Below are 20,686 nucleotides of genomic sequence, written 5' to 3' on the forward strand. Positions count from 1 at the left end.
GGAATACTCTTTTGTATTGTGCTTTGACTTATTTAACACAAAATAACCTTAGGAACAATCATCATACTGCAAGGTATAAAACCTGTATCTTTAGTCTTTCAGAAAATAGCTTATCAAGCAAGTACAGTACAGACAACACTTGCAACAGAGCCTATGGAATCCATAGCACAGACAAATCACTTTAATCTTTCAAATAATACCCAAACTGGGGAACTGCATATCCTTTCCTACTGTTTGCTTTGGAACAGTGATGAAATCCCTGCTAAGCAGTAAAGCACCTTTCCAGAACAATAAGGTATCATCTTTACAGATTAGCACATGAACTCGAAGGTGATTAAAATGATTCTACTTCTAACTTGCTCACAGGTTGTTTCTCAAGGAAAAAACCTTCAAACATTTCAATTCAATACTCCTTAACTACACATCTTGGTACACTTCACACTAGATTAATCTCACCACATTTTGGACATGTTTAAATATAGACAAGCGAGTTTGTTCTCTCAATTTCCTTCCCTTATAGTCAATGGAGAGGAAATAAGGACTTTCAGGGCACAATTCATCATATCCTAAAATAGATATGTAAGACAAGTATGACTCATCTGACCTATTTGCATTGACTGAAGGGAGTCTAGACAACTAGCTCAAATACAGGCATCTACACTGGGGAGGATGTCTAAATATGGGGAGACAAATCCTACCCATGGTGCTATCATTTTAAAACTGCACAGTCCGTATCAAGGTGACACTGGTCTGCTAAAATTTAATGGCACGGTATGGGGGAACCTAGCTTCACTTCTAATCTGAACATTGTCCTAACAAATAGGAATCAGATGGAAAGCACACAGCCATTAATGTTATTCCTACACTCTGAAAATAACCAAACTTTGAAAAGAAAGAGGAAGAGGCTAGAAATTTTATCCTCTGTTGCATAATGAACTCTGACTATGTGGATGCACCAGACATCATTCAACTTTACAGAAGACACTGCTACCCCAGAAGAAGACGAATAAAGCATGTCACAAAATGTTTTTCAAAACCATTCTCTTCATATCAATATTTGAAAATTCTCTGCTGAACATTTCTCTTACAATTTATTCCACAAATATGCCAAGAAATTAATTTCTGTCAAGAAAATAAAAGGTGCTGCATGGATAAATGACTGCTTGAATCTCAGATCTACATAAAAAAATATTTAGACCCCCAGATGACAAGGCATGCTCCAGGGGACTTCTCACTCAGGAATTTCATCACAGTGTAGTACATGTAAGAGTAGAGCTTATCTCTAACCCCATTGCTTAAACTTAAACTTTGATATGAAGTATGGCATGTGAGTTGTCATCCTGCATGGAACATCTCTTTCCTAGTGCCTGCTGATTCTAAAGACTCACCCCGATTCATCAAATTATGATACGGGTGGACAGTCTGCAGAACTGATTTTTAGACTACTGACAGTCTTTCATCTTTCTGAAAACCCGTATAATGAAAAGAATTAGTCATGAAATACGTAGGCGAACAGATAAAAAATGAGCTCAGCACTTTTCCACCCTATACTGACAAGAAAAAATAAAATAAAATGAATGCATCTCCTATTTAAACATTTATCATAATGTAACATCAAATGCACTACATAGTTTCTTGTGATTTATATGAAATCAATTATTCCTAAAGATGTTCTCTTCTTGGAGCTACTGTACAATTAGATTAACATTTATACCACATGGCAAATATTTATTTTTTAATGGCAAATCCCCTACAGTCTCAGAACAAAGCTGCACCATGGTCACTGCATTTACAAGATACCGCACTATAGTTTCTCAACATGTTACATTAATCATGGAATCAGGCTGCTGTCTCAAGAAATGATGTCTAAAGCCTTGATAACTGAAACATTAACAAGCTTTGCCACTGTGCACATTTCTATTTAAACTATGTTCCTATTTAATCACTCTACCAATTCAGAGAAATACTGTTGTTGTTGAATAGTGCTTTACAATGGAAAATCAGTAATAACCCTCAATTCTATACCTCTTTACTTTTGAACAAGCTTTAAAAGCAGTGAGCTATGTTGACACAATAATAATCAATATCATGCCAAAACAACAGATCTAAGAAATATGGCATTTGCCTATTTTACTCATAGAAAAACTGTGTGACATTCAAAAACATATTCCTCAGTACCTCTAGCACCTGGACTGGAATGGGTATGTTTCATTCTCCAGGACTCACTTAACTATATGATAAACCTTCTGTACCTTGTCTTTTCTCAACACACCACATTTACATCATCTTCTTCCCATGTCTGTGACAGCAGATTAAGACCTACCAAGTTTACCAGCTAAGAAATCAGTATTTTTCTTTCTTAGAATTATAATGTATACTGATAATTATAATAATTGCTACTTAACAACAAATAAGAGAGCAAATTTAGTTTCATCCTACACAGAGCTAACAATCTTTTGGTTCCCAGCTTCTTACCACCGTTCTGTCAGCATGGGTATTCATCCAGCTGATCTCCAGAACCTTTCTCATTTCCCAGACACTTTTGACATAAAGAAACTACATATACCTCTGACCACCAGTTCTTATCCTCAAATTCATAGTCCGACTTCACTGTTAATTTTTTTCTTCTAAATTTGTTCTTCAAAAACACTGACATGAATTATCCTGTTATGCAATTTAAAAATCGTATCACCTGAGCCTGTATTATGTTAGCAGCAAGCCCAGTAACTCCCATGTAGTGTCACAAAAAAGTCTTAGCAATATTAACTTTCACTGATTTTCCTTATTATTGCTCACTGCTTGGGAAAATTATTCATTACTGTTTGTAGCACTTATCTTTTTTCTGGTGAATGCAAGTGTGCCAAATGTAGACAACTTCAACAGCCTCTTTACAGTAATATTGCAGACACCTCCATAGTCTATACCAGTATTCTGAAACATCATTAGAGCCATCCGGAGAAAACTCTACTTCAAATTGGTGTTAGCATAAACACGCCTTCTGTTAACCACATCAGCAGTTTTTACCCTAATAGCCTATCATGTTCCTAATGTCTTCTCTCAGCACTTAAGTTGTTTTTACTTGTACTTGAATTAATCCTATCCTTAGTAGACAATAACTACTTTTGGTTTTAGGAAGAGCAGCCGTCCAATGAGCACAGTGTTGCTAATGCAGATTTTACTTTATGCTGCAGATGAGGTTCACTGGGCATTTATGTCACAGGATTGACCTTTTTTGTGCTACTGTCAGACGATGAGGAGGGAAAAGGAGGAGACAAAAGAGATCATCTGGACAGATGAGTCTCCCAACTTACACAGTACAGAGGAAAGAGTGGAGTGGAAGAGTTCAGACTCAAGTGAAAGACTCTCTGAGTTTGCATTTTTCACAGACTTGCCCGCTGAATTGATGGAAAGAAACACAACATATGAACAAACAAAGACGAACAGGTAGAATGTGATCAGAATCCTCAGGAGGCACTGGCAGCAGGAGCGGCCGCTGGGGCATGGCAAGGGTGGTGACCAGTGAGATGAAGAAGCAATGGAAGAGGAGGAGTGGTGGGTGGAACATAACCTCTCCAAGTCACCCTCTGTGAGAGCTGTGTGAGGGTCAAGTAGACGTGAAGGAAGAAAAAGAGAAGGCCGAAAGAAAAATAATGATAATTTAATTACAAGCAACAAGAACTTACAAAACCTTTGAGAACACAAACAATGCTAACAATGTACTTTTGGGTGCCAAAGAACAGTTGTAAAAAGGTTGTAGCCATAAATGACTGTTCAGATGCCAGTGCAGATCTACCCCTCTATCCAGAACTCAGAGTTTTGAAAGAGCAGTTAAAAAATGTTCTTAGAAGTTTGAAGGTTTTTCTTTACTAAAGCATGTTCCAAATGGATTAAACTGGTTTCTTCCTACTGTTAAATAAAATGAAAACAACAGGTATAAAATGAAATAAATTAGCAAAATATATGAAAAAAAATGGCTCCTGAATGGTTAATGCTTTGAAGTGATGTATTAAGTAGCAAAGATTAGCCAAAATACACCTGATCTGTATGTGTCCTATAACTCAGCAATTTTTCCCATTGGGAATCATAATTCTCACTAGTGCTTTCATTAATTTATTTCCAGAGAAAAAAAATACCATGAGAAATCTGGATTTCCTAATCATGTTAAATTTAACAACTCAGCTTTATAAACGTCTGTGTGCACTGCTGGCAAAAATAATGGTGGTTACTCTCCAGCTGAAAAAAACCTTATCAATCTCCTATCAAAGAGATGCTGTCAAAGAGTTCCAGTTTATTACTACAGGAAAAAGAAATCCCGCAAGCAATCCCAGAAGGCAGTATTGCTTACAGTCCAGTTTTCAGTACGTTCTTCTGTCCACTCCTGTCCTTAAATTTGGGAGGGATCACTCTAATGCAGATTGCCCCATGACCAATGGTTAACATCAGAGATTTCTGCTAGCAAGGAACCTGAACTTACAGCTTCAAGAAGTTTCAGACCCACAGTCTAGAATTAGTTTGTTCCTTGACTAATTAAAGCTCACTATTGTTTGCTAAGCTCTGTTTCTAGTAAAAGAAATATGTTCCAGTCCTAAAAGACGTAAATGCACACAGAAGCAAGACAAAGTTACAGATGTTAAAATTTTCCACAAATAACAAGTGAAAACTAAGCCTGATTGTGGGGTTTTCAAGCTAAAATACCTAAAATAGGGTAAGATCCTGACATGAGTGGATAACACTGTATGCATTCCCTGATAGATATCAAGCATCTGTTCCTACAGACACATTTGTGACAGCTGATTTAAGACTTCTTTTTTTACCTGCTACCTTTATCAATGAATCATAACATTTGTAATACTTTGTACAGACATGAATACACACAGTCACTCCCACGGGGCACACAGAAACACAACTAGGCTGGAGATACTAGATCCCACACAGGCTCACATTATCCACACGACTTTGGCACATCAAATCAATAGCAAAATAAGAAAAACACTTGATGCAGAACTGAGTGTTTTAAATATGTGTGGGGTGGTAGTCTGTACAAAGGAACCTGTACCTATCTGTGCAATCTATGCATGGTGTTATAATACGAGGAGGAGGAATACCACGAAAGTGCACAGATTGCATGCCTTTGCAAAGAAGAGTTGTTCTCAGTGAGGTGTGGGGCATACAACAACACTATAAACTATATCCTAATACCATTTTTCAGGTACAAAGTGGCATTCCCCTTTCCTTGCTCCTTTGCAGGAGAGCCTCTTCCCACCTTGTACTGCATGCTGCGAAGGAAACAAACAGGTTTGTATGGTCATTTATCACCTACAATATAAAAAATGCCTTCCAGGTCTCAAATTTGATTACAAGCATCATCTTGAGCATACACACAGGGATCCAGACTGTTATCAATGAGAGAATTCTCTGTGGTACCTCTGAAATCCACTCATTCCTATCAGCATCTTATCTCCAGCTGCAGTCAGTGCTGTTCCTAATAAGACAACAGCTTTCTCACTGTTGTCCTGGAAAATCTACATCCAGAAGTAAAGTTTGGTATAGGGGAAAAATATAATTCGTATGTGCCTTGCTAAAGCATGAAGCTTTATCTCGTAATAACTTTCAGGGTTGCAGGACTGCCTATTCTCTGAATCATTCTAGAAATTAGACCCTAGGGGTTACTGTCGGCTTTAAGTATAATAAAACAATCTGCAAGCAGCCTCTGGTGGAAAGACTGGAAGTGTGAGAGCAGTACTAAAAAGTAAAAAACAAGTAAGCTTGCAAGCAATTAACTGGGAGATTATATTTGTTGGATTTTTTTTTAAATAAACAGAAAAGGAAATCCCTATGCACTGAAATAAAATGTGCACCTCGTGCCTGGTGAACAGGGTAGTGGCACTGCTGTGTGCTAGGCCATGGACCTGCTGCTGATACAGCTGAATCAGTGTATGAAGTTGTCGTGATCATCCCAGACATCAGCAGTTCAAACTGTCATTCTTGGTGACTCTACCTTCCCATCAAAGCAGGTGAAGAGCAATACAACACTACTCTGCCTCCTGTCTTCCAAGCACAGGTAACATCCTTCAGCTCCTCCTTCTGCAGTCTCCAGAAAACACACAATGCAGTACTCTCTGGAGTACAGCCTCAGCTCTTCTCACTGCCTTAACCCACCTTATGCCTTCTGTATCACTATTATGTGGCAATGGGTCAGGAACCTACAGATAACAGAAAACTTCACCTGCTGAACATTTTACAGCAAAGAGAAGAACACGATTAGGATCTTGTCAGACCTGTGATTACTGCAAGATCCTCTTTTGGAAAAAAAGTATATTGTAGCCATCCAACCTGCTCTTAACTGTGATGGCTACAGAATCATATTAAAGAATCAGGCAAAACAGCTTCATTGTAGTTTTTCTTATAATTATGTTCCTGAGATATAACTGTGTGCTAAGATTCAGATAGTATTTTATAAAAATCCTACAGTTATAACATCATGTTATATTGTCACACAGATGCTCTATAATTAAAACATTAATTTAATGAGATTAGTCTCTAAACCACACATAACGTTTTGAAGGAAGAAAATATAAGGTGCTACGAATAAGGGTAAATAACACTGTATTTTCCTCTGCATCAGCCCCAGATACCTGCAACTGTCCTCCAAGGCATCACTTTGCATTCCCTCAAACCACTATCACTAGTGAGTGGGAACTGGCTGTTAACACAAGAAGACTTTGTTCAAGTGGAGGTGAAATGAATCACTGAAACATTGGAGACCAAACTTGAGCTAACTGCAGCTCACAATTTACAGCTACATTGCTACTAGCAGTGGATAGAAATACCTTCTCTCCATAGAGAGAACACCAAGTATGCCAAAGCCGAGGGAATTACTGCAGTGCAGCAGACCATGGGTATTAGCCCAGCCGAGCAACTTGGGCTTTCCAAGAGCAGCAGCACAAACCATTGGCTGCGCCCTTTTGCAGGCCCTGCCCTGTGCAAGCCTGAGCTAAGCTGCCTTGACGAATGCCTGAAGAATCTCATATACAGCATAACATAAAAGCTGCGTTTTCAACCCTGCACTGCTTGGACAGCCGCTATCATCACACAGTGCTTTCATGTTTGCATGTTTCATGTTCATCACCCTGGCAATACTGGTATTTTTATCAAACATGCAGAGCACCTGTAGTCAAAACCTAAGCACTAGGTACTTTTGATACAATTCTAACTACTTTATGTCTGAACCTCTTTAAAGTCGACAATGCCCCTGTGCTCTTCAGAAGCATGAACCGATTCATGCCTGTATTTTTGGGCGCAACTTTTCGCATACACACTGTTAATGGTGACTTAGGCATTATACTTCCAACATATTGCAAGCTCTATTATTTCAATGGTTTCCCAAGAATTCTCTTTTCCATTCTCCATATTTTATATTTACTGTCACCTCTGGCTTGTGTATATCTATAATGTTACTTCTTTTGATGCTGAAATTGAGTCTTTTCTGTGAACCAGAGATACATAATCCTAATGCTTTTTTTTTAAAGCTCTTTATTTTAAACCACAATGTTACTGAAGCATGTGTAATGTCACAGTATAATATACAGAGGGGGGAAATGAAAACAAAAGCAGTATCTGTGAAGTTACACAATTTTATTTAAAAAATTATGGTTTTTTTTAAGAAGATTAAAATAAGTGTATGAGAGAACAAAAGAGAAAAGTGAAAAAACACTGGCATCTGAACAGAATAAAAATGCAAACGATGACAAGAAAAAAGGCACATTAAGTAAGAGTTACAAAGCACAGACTTACACATTTTTATTCTACTACTGTTATTACTGGAACTCGCATCTTAGTTAATAAGCAGTAACTTTATATTCTTCATTCCAAAACATCATGGCAAATGGTGTTTTGGAAAATGAAAAGTCAAAAGTTAAGTCTGAAACATGTCAGAAGTAACACAGAGGAGCATAACAGTAATTTCTTTTAAACAAGGAAAAACAGTACTTTCTCCTACAATTCATTAGGAGTTTCTGTGTTTAATGACCTAAAAAAATACATTCACAGAACTCATGTTATGGCTTCTCCAAATGTTTCAAAACTTAAAATCATACCTTTCACATCCTCATCTTCAATGGTTGTATTGGAACTCTCTGTTGACTCCTGTTGAGAAGTAAATATCAGTGGAATGTATAAAACAAGCCAAGCCTCACTTGTGTGCCCTTGAAAATTACAGTTAGTTACAGGTATCATGCAAAGCCTTGAAGCAGGGCAGGATGTAACTCACAAATGGTCACACAATGATTAAAGACATTTCCAGCTGAAACCGATGTCAAACACTGCCAGTGTCTACAGTAGGGAACATAAATACATTTCTTGCTGTTTAATGCATTTACTTCACAGGAATGTAATGGAAACTTTTCTGTAACACCCAACTGCACAAAGTCTGTATGAAATGTTACATGAATTACCTCAGCCAAGAAGGAGTGTTTGCCATTTAAGCTTAGTGATTAAACCAACTGTGCAAAGGAAGTAATTCTATTCCAACTTTTAAACATGCAGACTTCTGCATGCTACGATTTACAACTGTTTTTCTGCTCATATGACTTAGCAACACATATTAAAACAAAGTCTCCCAGTGATTTTAAGGATATCAGACCACATTCTGTCATTTTCATACTGGTTCTGTGATTAGAAATTTTTGAAGGAGATGGAGATAACTACATGATAACAACTTTGACAAACTAAGGTATCTTTGCAGCAGTATTCTTGAGACAACCAGCCATGCAGAGGAATGACTCATTATCGGACAGCTTGTACTTAAGCCACCAGACTGTTAAAAAGGCAAGGATACTGTATCTCAATCTTTCACAGATTACCAGAAACATGAAATACTACAGGCAAATCCAGCAGGGCACTGTCAAATCTAACAGGTAAATGGGTTCAGAAATTTGGAAAGCTTATGAACTGTGGGCTTTTATGTCTGCATTTTCTTGAAAAGCAGAATAAATTTCTTTTTCTTATTTTTTCAGTTCACAGCTCAACAGTAAAAAGCATTACCTGGTCCATTTTTATCTGAGAGATAGAAGACAGGACTAGTATTTAATTTTTGAAAGGATTTTACAATTAAGTAATAAAAGCTAAATCTGACAGTGCCCTTTATTTACTGTGTCCTCACAAGGCTGAGCTGAAGGAATGTTCAAAATGACTAATGCATTACTCAGATCTTTAAAAAACAAAACATATGTGCATCCACAAATAAAACTACATGAATTAATGCACACACAAACAAAACTGAACAAGTTGCCATGCTTTTCCTGAACTGGCTGGTGTTAGACACTTCACTATGCACAGGTGTATCATGCTCTATCACTTAAAATTTAGGTAAGTACTTATACAAAAACCCCACACAGATACAAGTTGTAAACACCATGCACAAGCTCACATGGCAGATGTAGCCTCTAATACTGAAGCATTCACTCCAGTTGCCATACTACAATGATAAATCTTTCAAATTTAGGACTAACTCTCTGTGTATTAAGTGGTTTGCTTGTTTTCTGTGACCTTTTGGGGCTCTGGGTATCTTAATTGCTATGAATTGTACAATTATGTCAGGTAGATGTAGTCATGGCAATATTTTAACTGGGTTTTCTGGTCTTCAGTGGACTTCAGTGATAAAGGTCAGACTAGTGTTCAAACACAGGCTGTCTCAGGCCCATGAGTTTAAACATGGGGAGCTGAAGAAGTAGTAACATGAAAATAAAAGCTTGTGTGTTCGACAGAGATGTGAGGTACATAGAGGAAGGGGATACACAAGCACAACACACACCATCAGCACTTTCATGCTTGAGAAATGTCTGCATGCGTTATTGTTTCACTCAGATTCAATCCTTCTCATATGAAATAATCACAAGTAGTTAAGACTAGTTAATGAAATGTCAATTCCTTAAGTAACACTGTAAACAGTGAAATTTTTGTTGTAGAGCAAATTCTTTCCAGGAAACCTAGGAACATGTGTTATATGTAAATGATGGTGTTTCCTGGCCCTTTTCAAGTCCATGCATGCAAAAAACAAAACAAAACATGTTTTAGGAATCAGCTGCCAAACGTAAATGTCACAATACACAAGAAAAATAAAAGAGTATGAAGAAAATGCATAAAAATCAAAAGACTTCTTTGTCACTTGAAATGTTAAAACTTTTTTGGAACTACTCAGTGATGTTATCGAAGAAAACCAAAGTCCTGTTTGAAAGACATATCACAACATGGGTGTACAAGCATGCTCAGAAACGGCAGATGGGATAAACTGAAATGACATCTTTATCTAAGGTGACAACTGCACATATAGAACTCATCAGTATGATCTCACCACACTCTGAGAAGAGCGTTCTTTGGTTTTACTTAGGCTGCAGCATTTCTGGCTGAAATGGGAGAGATGAGGTGCTCCCTGAGCCCAGCTGCACAGGGTACTGCACGTTGATGACTGCTACTGACTCCCCAAGAGCTGCAGAAGCTCAGCAATCAGCAGGATGCATGAAGCAGATGAACACAGATCATAACAGGCCCAAGAGACAATATGTAACAAATGCACAAATGAGATTTTCCTTGATAAACTCCTGAACAGCCCTATTTTCCTGTGGAATAGTGGGTGAAATGTGAGGTGTGGAAAAGCAAAATGGAGTTGATTCTTTCTGAATACCTTATTTCCATCAGGGTTGTGGATTACTGTAGTTTGGGGCTCCTAAGCAAGAACAAAATAAAGAGAAAAAGAGTACCCATTGGTAAATACATTCTTGTTAGCGTGAGGGAGTGCAAGAAGAGCCAGCTCACAAATGTTGAACACTGACAAGAGCAAAAGCAAATGTTAACTGTCACCAGATGGTGAAAGTGGATGTCTCAAATAGATTTCCTCAACAGCAAGCCAGCAAAAAAAGACCATCTTGCCTAATGCAGCAGCATGCAGAGACCTTATTCATGACCAATGTACACAGGGCTTTGAAGCTCTGGAGATCTGCAGAGGCTCTCTTTGCACAAGGGCATACTAAATGCTTTACACATTCTCCCCTTCGAGCCAGGCAAGACAAGGCCAGAAATCACCCCTTTTCTTGAAGCATGTTTGCTTGCATTAGTATTAAGCGATCAAATAAAAAGACAGCTGAATCAATACGGATTAAGGATGAGTTGACTACCTCCATGTTTTGGAAGACGGAGATTAATACGAGTTGCTGCCCCAGCAGAGCAGCATGAAAATACATAAGAGAGATCTTTGCATCATTATAAAGTGTTCCCAAATCTTCTTATCTTACACAAAAGAAAAAAAAAAAAAAAGAAAAAAAAAGATGAAATAATCTTTGAAATGGCAGTTAAGCAGCATACTTTCAGCATGGATTATTGTGTGTGGCTATGTCTGGGAACAGACTGCCTTATACTCAGGCATGAAACCTGTTAACTGGTTCTTAGAACTTGCTTAGCAATGCCAGTTGTGCAAAAAAAAAAAAAAAAAAAAAAAATCAGGAGGAAAAATCTCTCCCGAAGTGTGTGAATTACCCACCTTTTCAAAGCTATATACAGAGGCACACAGGAAACACCACCTCACAGGTGTTACTGGCATTCATATTTGTGAGTCCTGTGAAGCGCGTATGCCTAAGAAATGGGAGCTACTAATAAAAGCAAGACTGCAACGGAAACATTCACGAACAGCACTCCATTAGTGATATATTCTTAATGGAGCTTATTAATGACTTATATCTCCTGCAGATTTAAATGTAAGAGAAACAAGCAAAAAATGTTTAGCACTAGATGCCTCTTGATCCCAGTGAAGACTTGCAAAGTCCTGCTGTGTTTTAGGAAATGTAGAATGAAAATCTGAATAAGGTCTATTTTATGGCAGCCTAACAATAATCCTGTTAGCTTTCCTTGATACTCACACTAATACAAAGCAGAGTAAAATAATAGAGTTTTTTTTGGGGGTTTATTGGGTTTTTTTGGTGCAAAAGATTAGCATTAAAAAGATGGAAACAGTCATCAGGCAAAGAACTAAGAGCAACACAAAGCGCATTCTACTCGCTTTCTGGAACAGCATGCAAAAAATTCAAGTACAGTTACAAATGCTACAATTGTAACAAATCCAACTTGTATGTAACATTCTCTATCAATAAACACACTCGAATGGACTTCCTCACAAAACAAAAGAAAGCATAATTAAAAAAAAAAGTTTTCCCAAAACCTGTTTTTAGAAAGCAAACAAGAGTAAATGCATGAAAAAGCAAAAAAGAAAGAAGAACAAACAGAAGACAGTCAAAAACTTCAAGATAGCATGAGAAGGAAGATTCCAGGTATACCAGCGCCGGGGTAGGAATATTTTCCTTGGGGCTGGTTACCACGTTCGTTTTGTTGTTTATCTGTAGGTATGCAGAAAATAGAAACAGACCTTAGAACTCACAGTAGGCACTGTATCTATATCTCACTGTATAGAACATCTATATACAGATATAGACACCTATATACAGATATAGATATGGAAATAAAGAATCACAGAAAGATGAATTTACGGACTTGAAAGAATGCTTAGAATAGATCCTATAGCTGGCTGCAGCTCCTCCAGACATGCTAGCTATGGGTTTTCAGGTGCACTACACAAAGGTCTATAGAAGTCACTTCAGCTGTGACACTTAAAAGAGCCTTCAAGTAGCAGCTAAGCATATGTAAGAAGAATAAAGAATTAATAGGGGTTTGAAGAAAGTCCTCAATAGCCATTGTGATTTCTTGACACGCAACAGTATTAAATAAATTGCACCCAGTAGTTCTTTATTTCTGATTACCTATCACCTATTTCATTACCCACAGCTCTTCAGATATCTATAGATTTCTCCTATGGGCTTCTGGGAACAGATCTGAATAAATACAGCTGATTCCAGATATGCACAATACAACTAAAGCTAGAAACAGACTGGTGCCCCTTTTGCTTTTTTGGTGCTATTTTAGAGAAAAGTAATGGGCAGCTGTGATTATTTGCAGTCTCAATAGTCTTGCATTAATGGTGTATCAGCTGTTCAATTTTGGTACTATAACCTATAGTCACACTATAGTATCTGCATTCTTACTCCACAAATCAGTACATATCTGCTAAAGTTTATATGTAGGTCATCATGTTAATTCTTAAGCTTAGCACAGTATTACAGCTTTACTTAAACAAAATTTTAATCCAAATTCAACTATTCAGCAATAGGTTTAAATGTATCTGATTCTTTAAATCCACTTTTAAGAGTCAACTTTCATAAACAGCATAGCATGAAAAGAACAGAAATACTAAAAATAACGTACCAAGCCAATTTTACATGCACTACAAAGCAAAGTTAAAGTACAGTAAAACTAGTCTGAAGTATGCATTTTTTTCCTTTAACAATAATTGGAAAAAAGCTGTTAGGTACATTTTGGTCATGTCGAATTCTAACTATAGCAGTCCAAAGTGACATGCAGAAATGGGTGTATAGGCATATATTGTCTGGAAAGACTTTGATTAAAAAAAAAAAAAAAGGTTCTACCGAACGTTCTAGTCACAGAACTCAGTGACAAATGTGTCAAAGGAAAAATACCCAAAATTGTTCCGTTAATGGATTTTTTGTAAAAAATTTAATTAATCTCTTCATTTAAAGAAACAAACCCCAGAAATTCTAGGGTCAAAAATTGGGTATTTTTTCTTCTAAAATAAAAGCCTTTCTAAACTAATTTAAAAATGGCAATAAGTCAAGCTGCCTAGATGAGAAAGCATAAAGAGGAAGTCCTAAAACAGGGACCAAACTCAGCTGTGCATGAAACATCTGACTTTTGATTTAATCCTTCCAGTGACTGTGTAGTTTCAGATGAAGTAAACAGCTTCTCATCATCTAAGTTTGTTCTGCACCAAGGGCTTTGCTAAATTGGAGCCTTCAGAAGTTAGCACCATGGGGCAAACTCACTTAACTTTATGTCCTCAGCAGATTTCAGGGATTATTCTACTTTGGTACAGGGGTGGCAGCTGACTTGTCGATTACAGGAATGAAGTCTGCAACTGAACAGAATCTTACTTAGGACATGTTGAGATCAGGATATGTCAGGATTTGCATTAATTAATCACAGACTGCCAATATCCTTATCTTAACCAGCATTTAACTGGCTTTGAAGAATATAAAGCAGTCTTGCTACTCAGTATCAGGGAACACTATTTTGAAACTAAACGTTATGTAGTAGTATTTGTGATAGGAACCACTTTCCCATGCAGGATGAAAATTTTTTTTTTTGATTTAAAATCAAAGTTCACGGTGCTTTATAACAGGAGGATGAGAAACAGTTATTCTTTTAACAATGGTCTTTCTATAGAAACTGTCATTAAGAGAAAATATGAGTCATCACTGAGTTCCAAGTGTTTAGTTTAAACCCCACCTTGGCCTAGTTATTGTCAAATAGATTTATCTATTCAGAATTACAGCCGTAAGTTGCAGCAGTGTCTGAACCAAGACAGGGACAGAATAAATACCTTTGTGCACAAAGTCATTTGTGGACAGACAGGTGTCAGTAACTATTTTATATAACAACTAACTTGCTTTGATATTTATGGGACTGTGAGATGGCAAAACCTGACCTCCTTACCCATGAAAAAACTTCAACAAAAGCTCCAACCACCTCAATGAACAAGTTCTACAGGAGAATTGTGGAATAGTTGAGAACACATATAATGCTGCTCAACAGAATACTAAATCTTCCAAAACAAAGAGAAAAATCACATATCAAGCTGTATAACTACAAGTTCCTACTTGTGAGAGTGTAGTCATCAAGAGACTATGACTTAAAAGGCCCGAACAAAACGCAAAGACACAAAGCAAAAACATGAGGCAGGAAATGAAGATTTCACCAGATTTCATACAGTCCTCTTTAGTAGTAGCTTAATACAAAAAAAAGGGAGTGATATGCCAGACAAATGCCTGTTGTTGAATACATAATGGAAGTAGGTTAATCAAATTTCAATTCCAATTTTGCCTGAGTAAGGAGAGCAGGCTTAGATCCATACTCCCTTGGTGAAAGTCCTATAAAAACAAACAGTACCTATTACAGCTACTGCTGAAAATTGCGGGAAATAAATTCAAGCCTTCTTAGTTAGATATTGAGAATACAGTATTCATTTGTAAAAGCAGAAAGAGATAATGTGATTCAAAATACATTTCTTCTGAGTAAATGGAACTTTGTAAAACCCCTCAAAACTTATGAGAAAGTCTACGCTTTCTCTCCCTCACAGAATATATATGAGCTTCTATAACTATACGAACACATGGGGTTGCATTTTGTATATGCTTTTAACAGCAAGGGGAAATGATTCCAGAATAAGTAACATTTTCACATGAAACAGTTATTTTAAGGCTGAATTGTGCTTAATTCTACTTGTTGCTAGGAAGGAGAACATTTATATTAATGAATGGCTTGTCAAAAGCCACTCTCTTAGGTCTGACAGTAGGACAGGACAGCCACACACAAACCCTCCAAACAGCTGGGCATGACTGTCTTTACAAATATCATATAATAATATTGGTAACGGTAATCATTACTGGTCTTTACCAATATCATATAATATAAAAATATTTTAAGAAACAAAACCCGTATCTTGGGACTTAATCTTTTGCATGGTGCTTCTGCAGCAAAAAGTTAAAGCACACTTCACAGCTGGAATATCAGAAATATCCTCACTGTACCTTTCTGGTGACCCTCACTTGACACTGCTGCCAGTGGTTCTCTGCCACTGAAAGTCTGTGTTCACTTGAAGAGCAGATCTCTCTAACTGCATGTCTGTGTAGACCTGACCAGCAATTTTTGCTTTTCAAGGCAACTTGTAATCCCCCTGGGACAGGTGTGGATGAGGGATATTTGCGTTCTCCCTACGGGCAGCAGGAACAGAAGCTGGCTGGGACATCAGTGTTGATCATCACAAACATCTCACAAGTCAGATTCAAACCCACAATAAACAGAAATAGAGGAAGCTGCTGGGTGGTATCACACAGGACAAATGAAACACAAGACTTCAGAGCAGGCTGAGGAGGAAGACAAGTTACTGAGACTGTCAGTGACAGAGGATGAGCTGTGAAGGAAGATAGCTGGGAAACTGTAGTATGGAAAGACTGGGAAATTGTTTTTCTTTTTACTCCTGAGCATTTAGCATCTTGCTCTAGAATGGCTCAATTGAAGTGGTACTATTTCACTGTGCAATGTGGTTTGTGTTATATTTTATGATATTAATACAATTAACTTTAAAAATAAGGAGGTTTTAAAAATCAGTAGAAGGCTGTTACAAGGATACTATTTTGTTACTATTTTAACTGACTAAGGACAGCTGCATTGGCCAATGTTACATCTACTTTTTTGTTTTCATATATCCCCAGGTTAAAAAAAACCCTGAAAACTTTCTTGAAAGAACTGCAGAACAATTCACTGTGGATGGCATATAGCAACTGCAGGCTTAAAATTCACAAGGTTGTACTTTCAAGTCTTGCAGCTTCTCAAAGAATGTTAACAAAACTAAGTGCAACTGTTTGATTTCTAGGTGTGAACGTTTCACAGGAGTTAAAAAATCTGTCGATAAAGATCCTCACCATCATCTGAACACTCGAACTGGACTTCCTTTTCTGAATTGACCAGTCAGAGAGAAAGGAAAAGAAGAAAATGTGGCTGGTTGGATTTGAAGTTTCAATGCATGGAATACAGTATATTTCTGTTTTGGCTTTTTTTTCTTCTATGAAAAAGACAGCTTAGGCTGCAGGGGTGGAAAAATGCTATGGAGTATATAGTATCTCAGTAACAGAAATGACAAAAATAAGACTTCCCCAGATGTAAATTTACTCTCTTTGTTCCACCTGACCATGCAGACAAACAGCAGACATATAACATATGCTGAAAACCAAAGTATCAAATCCCAACAAGTGTAATTTAGGCAAAATTTTGGCAACAGTTGTTTCCACATATATATAGGCTATAACAAACACCATTGTAGACCTGTAGGAGGAATGATATTTGAAAAGGAAAAGCTGGTCAGATGGAGTACATAAAACTTATATATTCCATAACAAAACAGGTTAAGGGTTTTCCATATGAATGAGAGAACAGTACTGAACATATGCTTCTCCATATAACTAGGTTATCCACTACTTGGCAGTGAGAAGCATTAAAACTGTAGTGTACTAACTTCATTTTAAATCAGTCTCATGATTATTTTTTTTACTAGGAGAAGTGTGCATATGTAGGAGAACAGGAAAAAATATACTATGAATCTGGTATTTAGTTATACAATATTTTGTTAAAATAAAAAGCTAAGATTAAATAGGAAATTAAAACTCAGGCCAAAGACACACTTCCGAGTAAGCAGACAATGCATAGAAGGTATGATCTAATGAAAACTTGAGGCACTTATTTTAATCTTCAGGATCCTCTGAGAAAAGAAATACTTTTCATTGCTGATAGTTTTTTTAATGGCTGTTGTTCAACATAATTATCCAGAACGTTCATTTGTGAAGCATCTCTCCTCCTGCAGGATCTGGTGATATGAGAATAGAAGCTCTAAATCATGTATGAAAGCTGACAAAACGTTCCCGTCTTAGCAAGGCCCGTTAGTCAGGATGAGCTGATTTGCTGATATAGTAAACCCCCTCAAGTTCTGCCAAATACAGCAAGTATATCTGGCAGGAAGCACCTTATGTGGAGCCAAGCCTACCAGTAAATTTTTGGTCTTCCATGAAATCTAATGAAAAGTCAAAACAGAAACAAGGAGGCAATAGGTCTGCAGATAAACACTAATACCTAAAAAGCTTACATGCCCACCACCAAACCCATATTTCTAGTTATAAGCTAATTAGTAACACTGAGTCATGTCCTGGGTTCTCCTCCCCATCCCTCTGGAAGCCGGGGGAGGAAGCGAGGCGGGGGAGTGCACAAGCGGCTGTGAGGTTCTGGGTTGCCGGCTGGGTTTAAACCACAAGTCATTATGTGCAAAATCACCCTTCATTAAAATAGCAAGAAGAGCATTTTCGCCAGCAGTTTTTTATTTTCCACTTACTAAAATGCTTGGTTTTCAGTTACTTCATTTTATTTTTAGCTTTACTTTCTAATTTTAATCACTTTAAATATACGGTAAGAAGCACTTATTAACAGATTTGATAAAAGAAAAGAAATAACAATGATCAATTCTAAAAACTGTCAGAAATTACAGATAGGTGGTGACTAACAAAATAGATTTTATATCACATGTTTAACCTACCTTAACTCCATCTGGCTTTTTCAGTAAACTTTTGGCTGCTGTAAAACAAGATAAGTAAGTTTAGTGTGAGGTGGTTACCACTGAGGTCAACCAGCTGTGCAGCAACCCCCCACTGCTTCCCAGCTGCAGATATATTCTCAGCTTTTATTTCCTCCTTTTGTTGCTCTGAGTGTAGGAAGGAATATATTCTAGAAACTACGAATACTTCAGATTATCTTACAACTCTTTTTCCACTGATGAAAGCTGTAGGTTAACTGTAATTATTGAAGCAGAGACCTTCTTGGATGGCACAGAGGAAATGGAAGCAGCATGGGTGAAAAAGAAGCGGCTCTGGATACGTTCATTTTTTTCAGCTGCAATGTGTTCACAGTCGTTGATGGAGACTGTTTGAAATGACTGTGAAAATTACTGTTCTGATGGCAGGGACTTAGGCCTAGTCTTTGTAGAGCCCACTGGTGTCTTAATGGTATTATTCATATGACAGTGACATAAAAGTAACCAATATCAGATCAACCTGAAGAGCACAGTGAGGTACAATACTGTCTATTCCACCTAATGAAAAATAAGCTACGTTTTAAATAAGCATCTCTGAGCAATAGGTCATTGGGGATTTCCCACCTTGACAGCACAGTCACCATGCATGAAAGGCTAGGAAAGTTGCAGGTAAGAAAGGAAGAACAATTTCCTAGCAAAGTGCTGTTCTGAAGGAGCACTTCCTAGGAGTTACTAAGAACAAATGGCAGGCTTTGCTTCAACTTCTACTGAAGAAAACCTATTATTTCACAAATTATGTTGGACACTTATCAAATTACTCCAAAGCAGGCAGACTTGGGCAAAATTTCACCTGCCTTAAAGTTACCCATCTGTTAGGCTTTAAATTCCACCACTTAAAGCTGGCAACAAGAATGGGGCTGAATCACTCCAGATAACTAAATTTGGAGGGCTAATGTGTAGACAAGCACATCACAGCTCTGAACCTGAAAAGTTTACAGCACAAATACAGCTGGGTGACCTACCAAATTCAAATAAACCACTCACCAAAGTGTAGAGTCTTCATGACTCACTGCCAAGTCTTGAAGAAGAATAAATTACAAAACAAGCCTGGCACCTTTTGGTTTTAGTGTTGTTTACAACCCCATCTTCTTATAAGAAAGTGTATAATGGCTTAGGGTGTAAGTTCTGTTCTATATAGGCTGTTTCGTTCAGAAGTAGAAACTGTTTTTGAAAGGGAAATGCAACTAACAGTCTGGCATAATCAAAGGGAGACAGCCCTCACATGAAGCTCCCATCAGCACCTGCTCTTTAAAGCAACAAAAAAACCCCACCAAAACAAAAAAAAACAAAACAAACCAAAAGAACTGGACCTTGCAAGCCCAAGGTCACTCAAACTAGCTGAGGATATTGGAGTTATTATGTCGTTTAAACTTGATTTTTGTATTTCTGGCTTATTCTCTATGTCTGCATTAAGTGCTCATTTAGCTCTGTCCAGAGTACAGAAAATGTAAGACCACCTCAGAAACTGTACAGAAATAACTAACATCCATTATTACGTTGTTTACATTTAAAATAATTGGAAAATGAAGCCAGATTAATGTTTCTAATTTCATTATTATATCAGCCCTCCAAATTAAGTTTATTATTATTATGCACATCAGCCATTACAATTTCCACATGCCCCATGATTTACAACTAATAAAAATAAACATGCCTGTATTATGCAACAGGACCACTGGATATTTTTATTTACAGAAACATGTAAATCAGTATTGAAAATAAATTGATTTACATGAATTTTTGAGATGGACACATCCTGTTGCAAAGTGTGCTTACAGGACCTGATGCAACATGGCCTTACATTTTACACTACCACAAATATTGGGAACATTCCATGAACTTCAGAAACTCATTTCAGGAAAGCGAAAGGAAGGAGCTATTTCTAAAACCTAAAGCCAAAACACCCAGAATTTCATTGCTTTCAAAAGCTGTTTTATGCTGTTAGCCCTTAGAAAAAGATGAGAAAACATAAATTAATTCTTACAGGCTGCTGTTTGTAACAAATCAGGTACTTTTGCTAAATCCGTACATAAAAGTTTTGAATTCTTTTAATACTTAACAAACATTATGTGTTATATGTAAACAATCAAATGAAAGCCAGTAAAATGAGGGCACCAAAAGCAAGAACTGCAAGTATTGTGCTTATGGCATACCTCCCAAAATGTGCCTCATATGGATTTTTTTTTTTTTATTTTTTTTATTATTTTTTGTTCAACACCTTTGTTGCTGACATGGACAGTGGGATTGAGTGCGCCCTCAGCAATTTTGCCAATGACACCAAGCTGTGTGGTTCAGTTGATACACTGGAGGGAAGGGATGCCATCCAGAGGGACCCTGACACGCTTGTGAGGTGGGCTGATGCCAACCTCATGAAGT

The 20,686-nt window shown here is 37.3% G+C and overlaps 1 protein-coding gene across 10 annotated transcripts in view; it reads right to left on the bottom strand.

Moving 5' to 3' along the window:
* CAMK2D (calcium/calmodulin dependent protein kinase II delta) overlaps positions 1-20,686 on the bottom strand; it is a 160,541-nt gene that overhangs the window by 16,641 nt on the left and 123,214 nt on the right. For 4 of the 10 annotated variants that reach the window (XM_065686246.1, XM_065686264.1, XM_065686285.1 and 1 more), the window contains 4 exons: positions 18,257-18,294; positions 12,324-12,383; positions 10,682-10,723; positions 8,097-8,145 (listed from right to left, as the gene is read on the bottom strand). In XM_065686246.1, coding sequence (XP_065542318.1) covers positions 8,097-8,145; positions 10,682-10,723; positions 12,324-12,383; positions 18,257-18,294 — 189 coding nt within the window. The remainder of the gene's footprint in view (positions 1-8,096; positions 8,146-10,681; positions 10,724-12,323; positions 12,384-18,256; positions 18,295-20,686) is intronic. The other 6 variants (XM_065686256.1, XM_065686278.1, XM_065686310.1 and 3 more) reach the window with 2 other exon arrangements.

This window comes from Lathamus discolor, chromosome 1 (assembly GCF_037157495.1).
Source record: "Lathamus discolor isolate bLatDis1 chromosome 1, bLatDis1.hap1, whole genome shotgun sequence".
NCBI classification, from domain to species: Eukaryota; Metazoa; Chordata; class Aves; order Psittaciformes; family Psittacidae; genus Lathamus; species Lathamus discolor.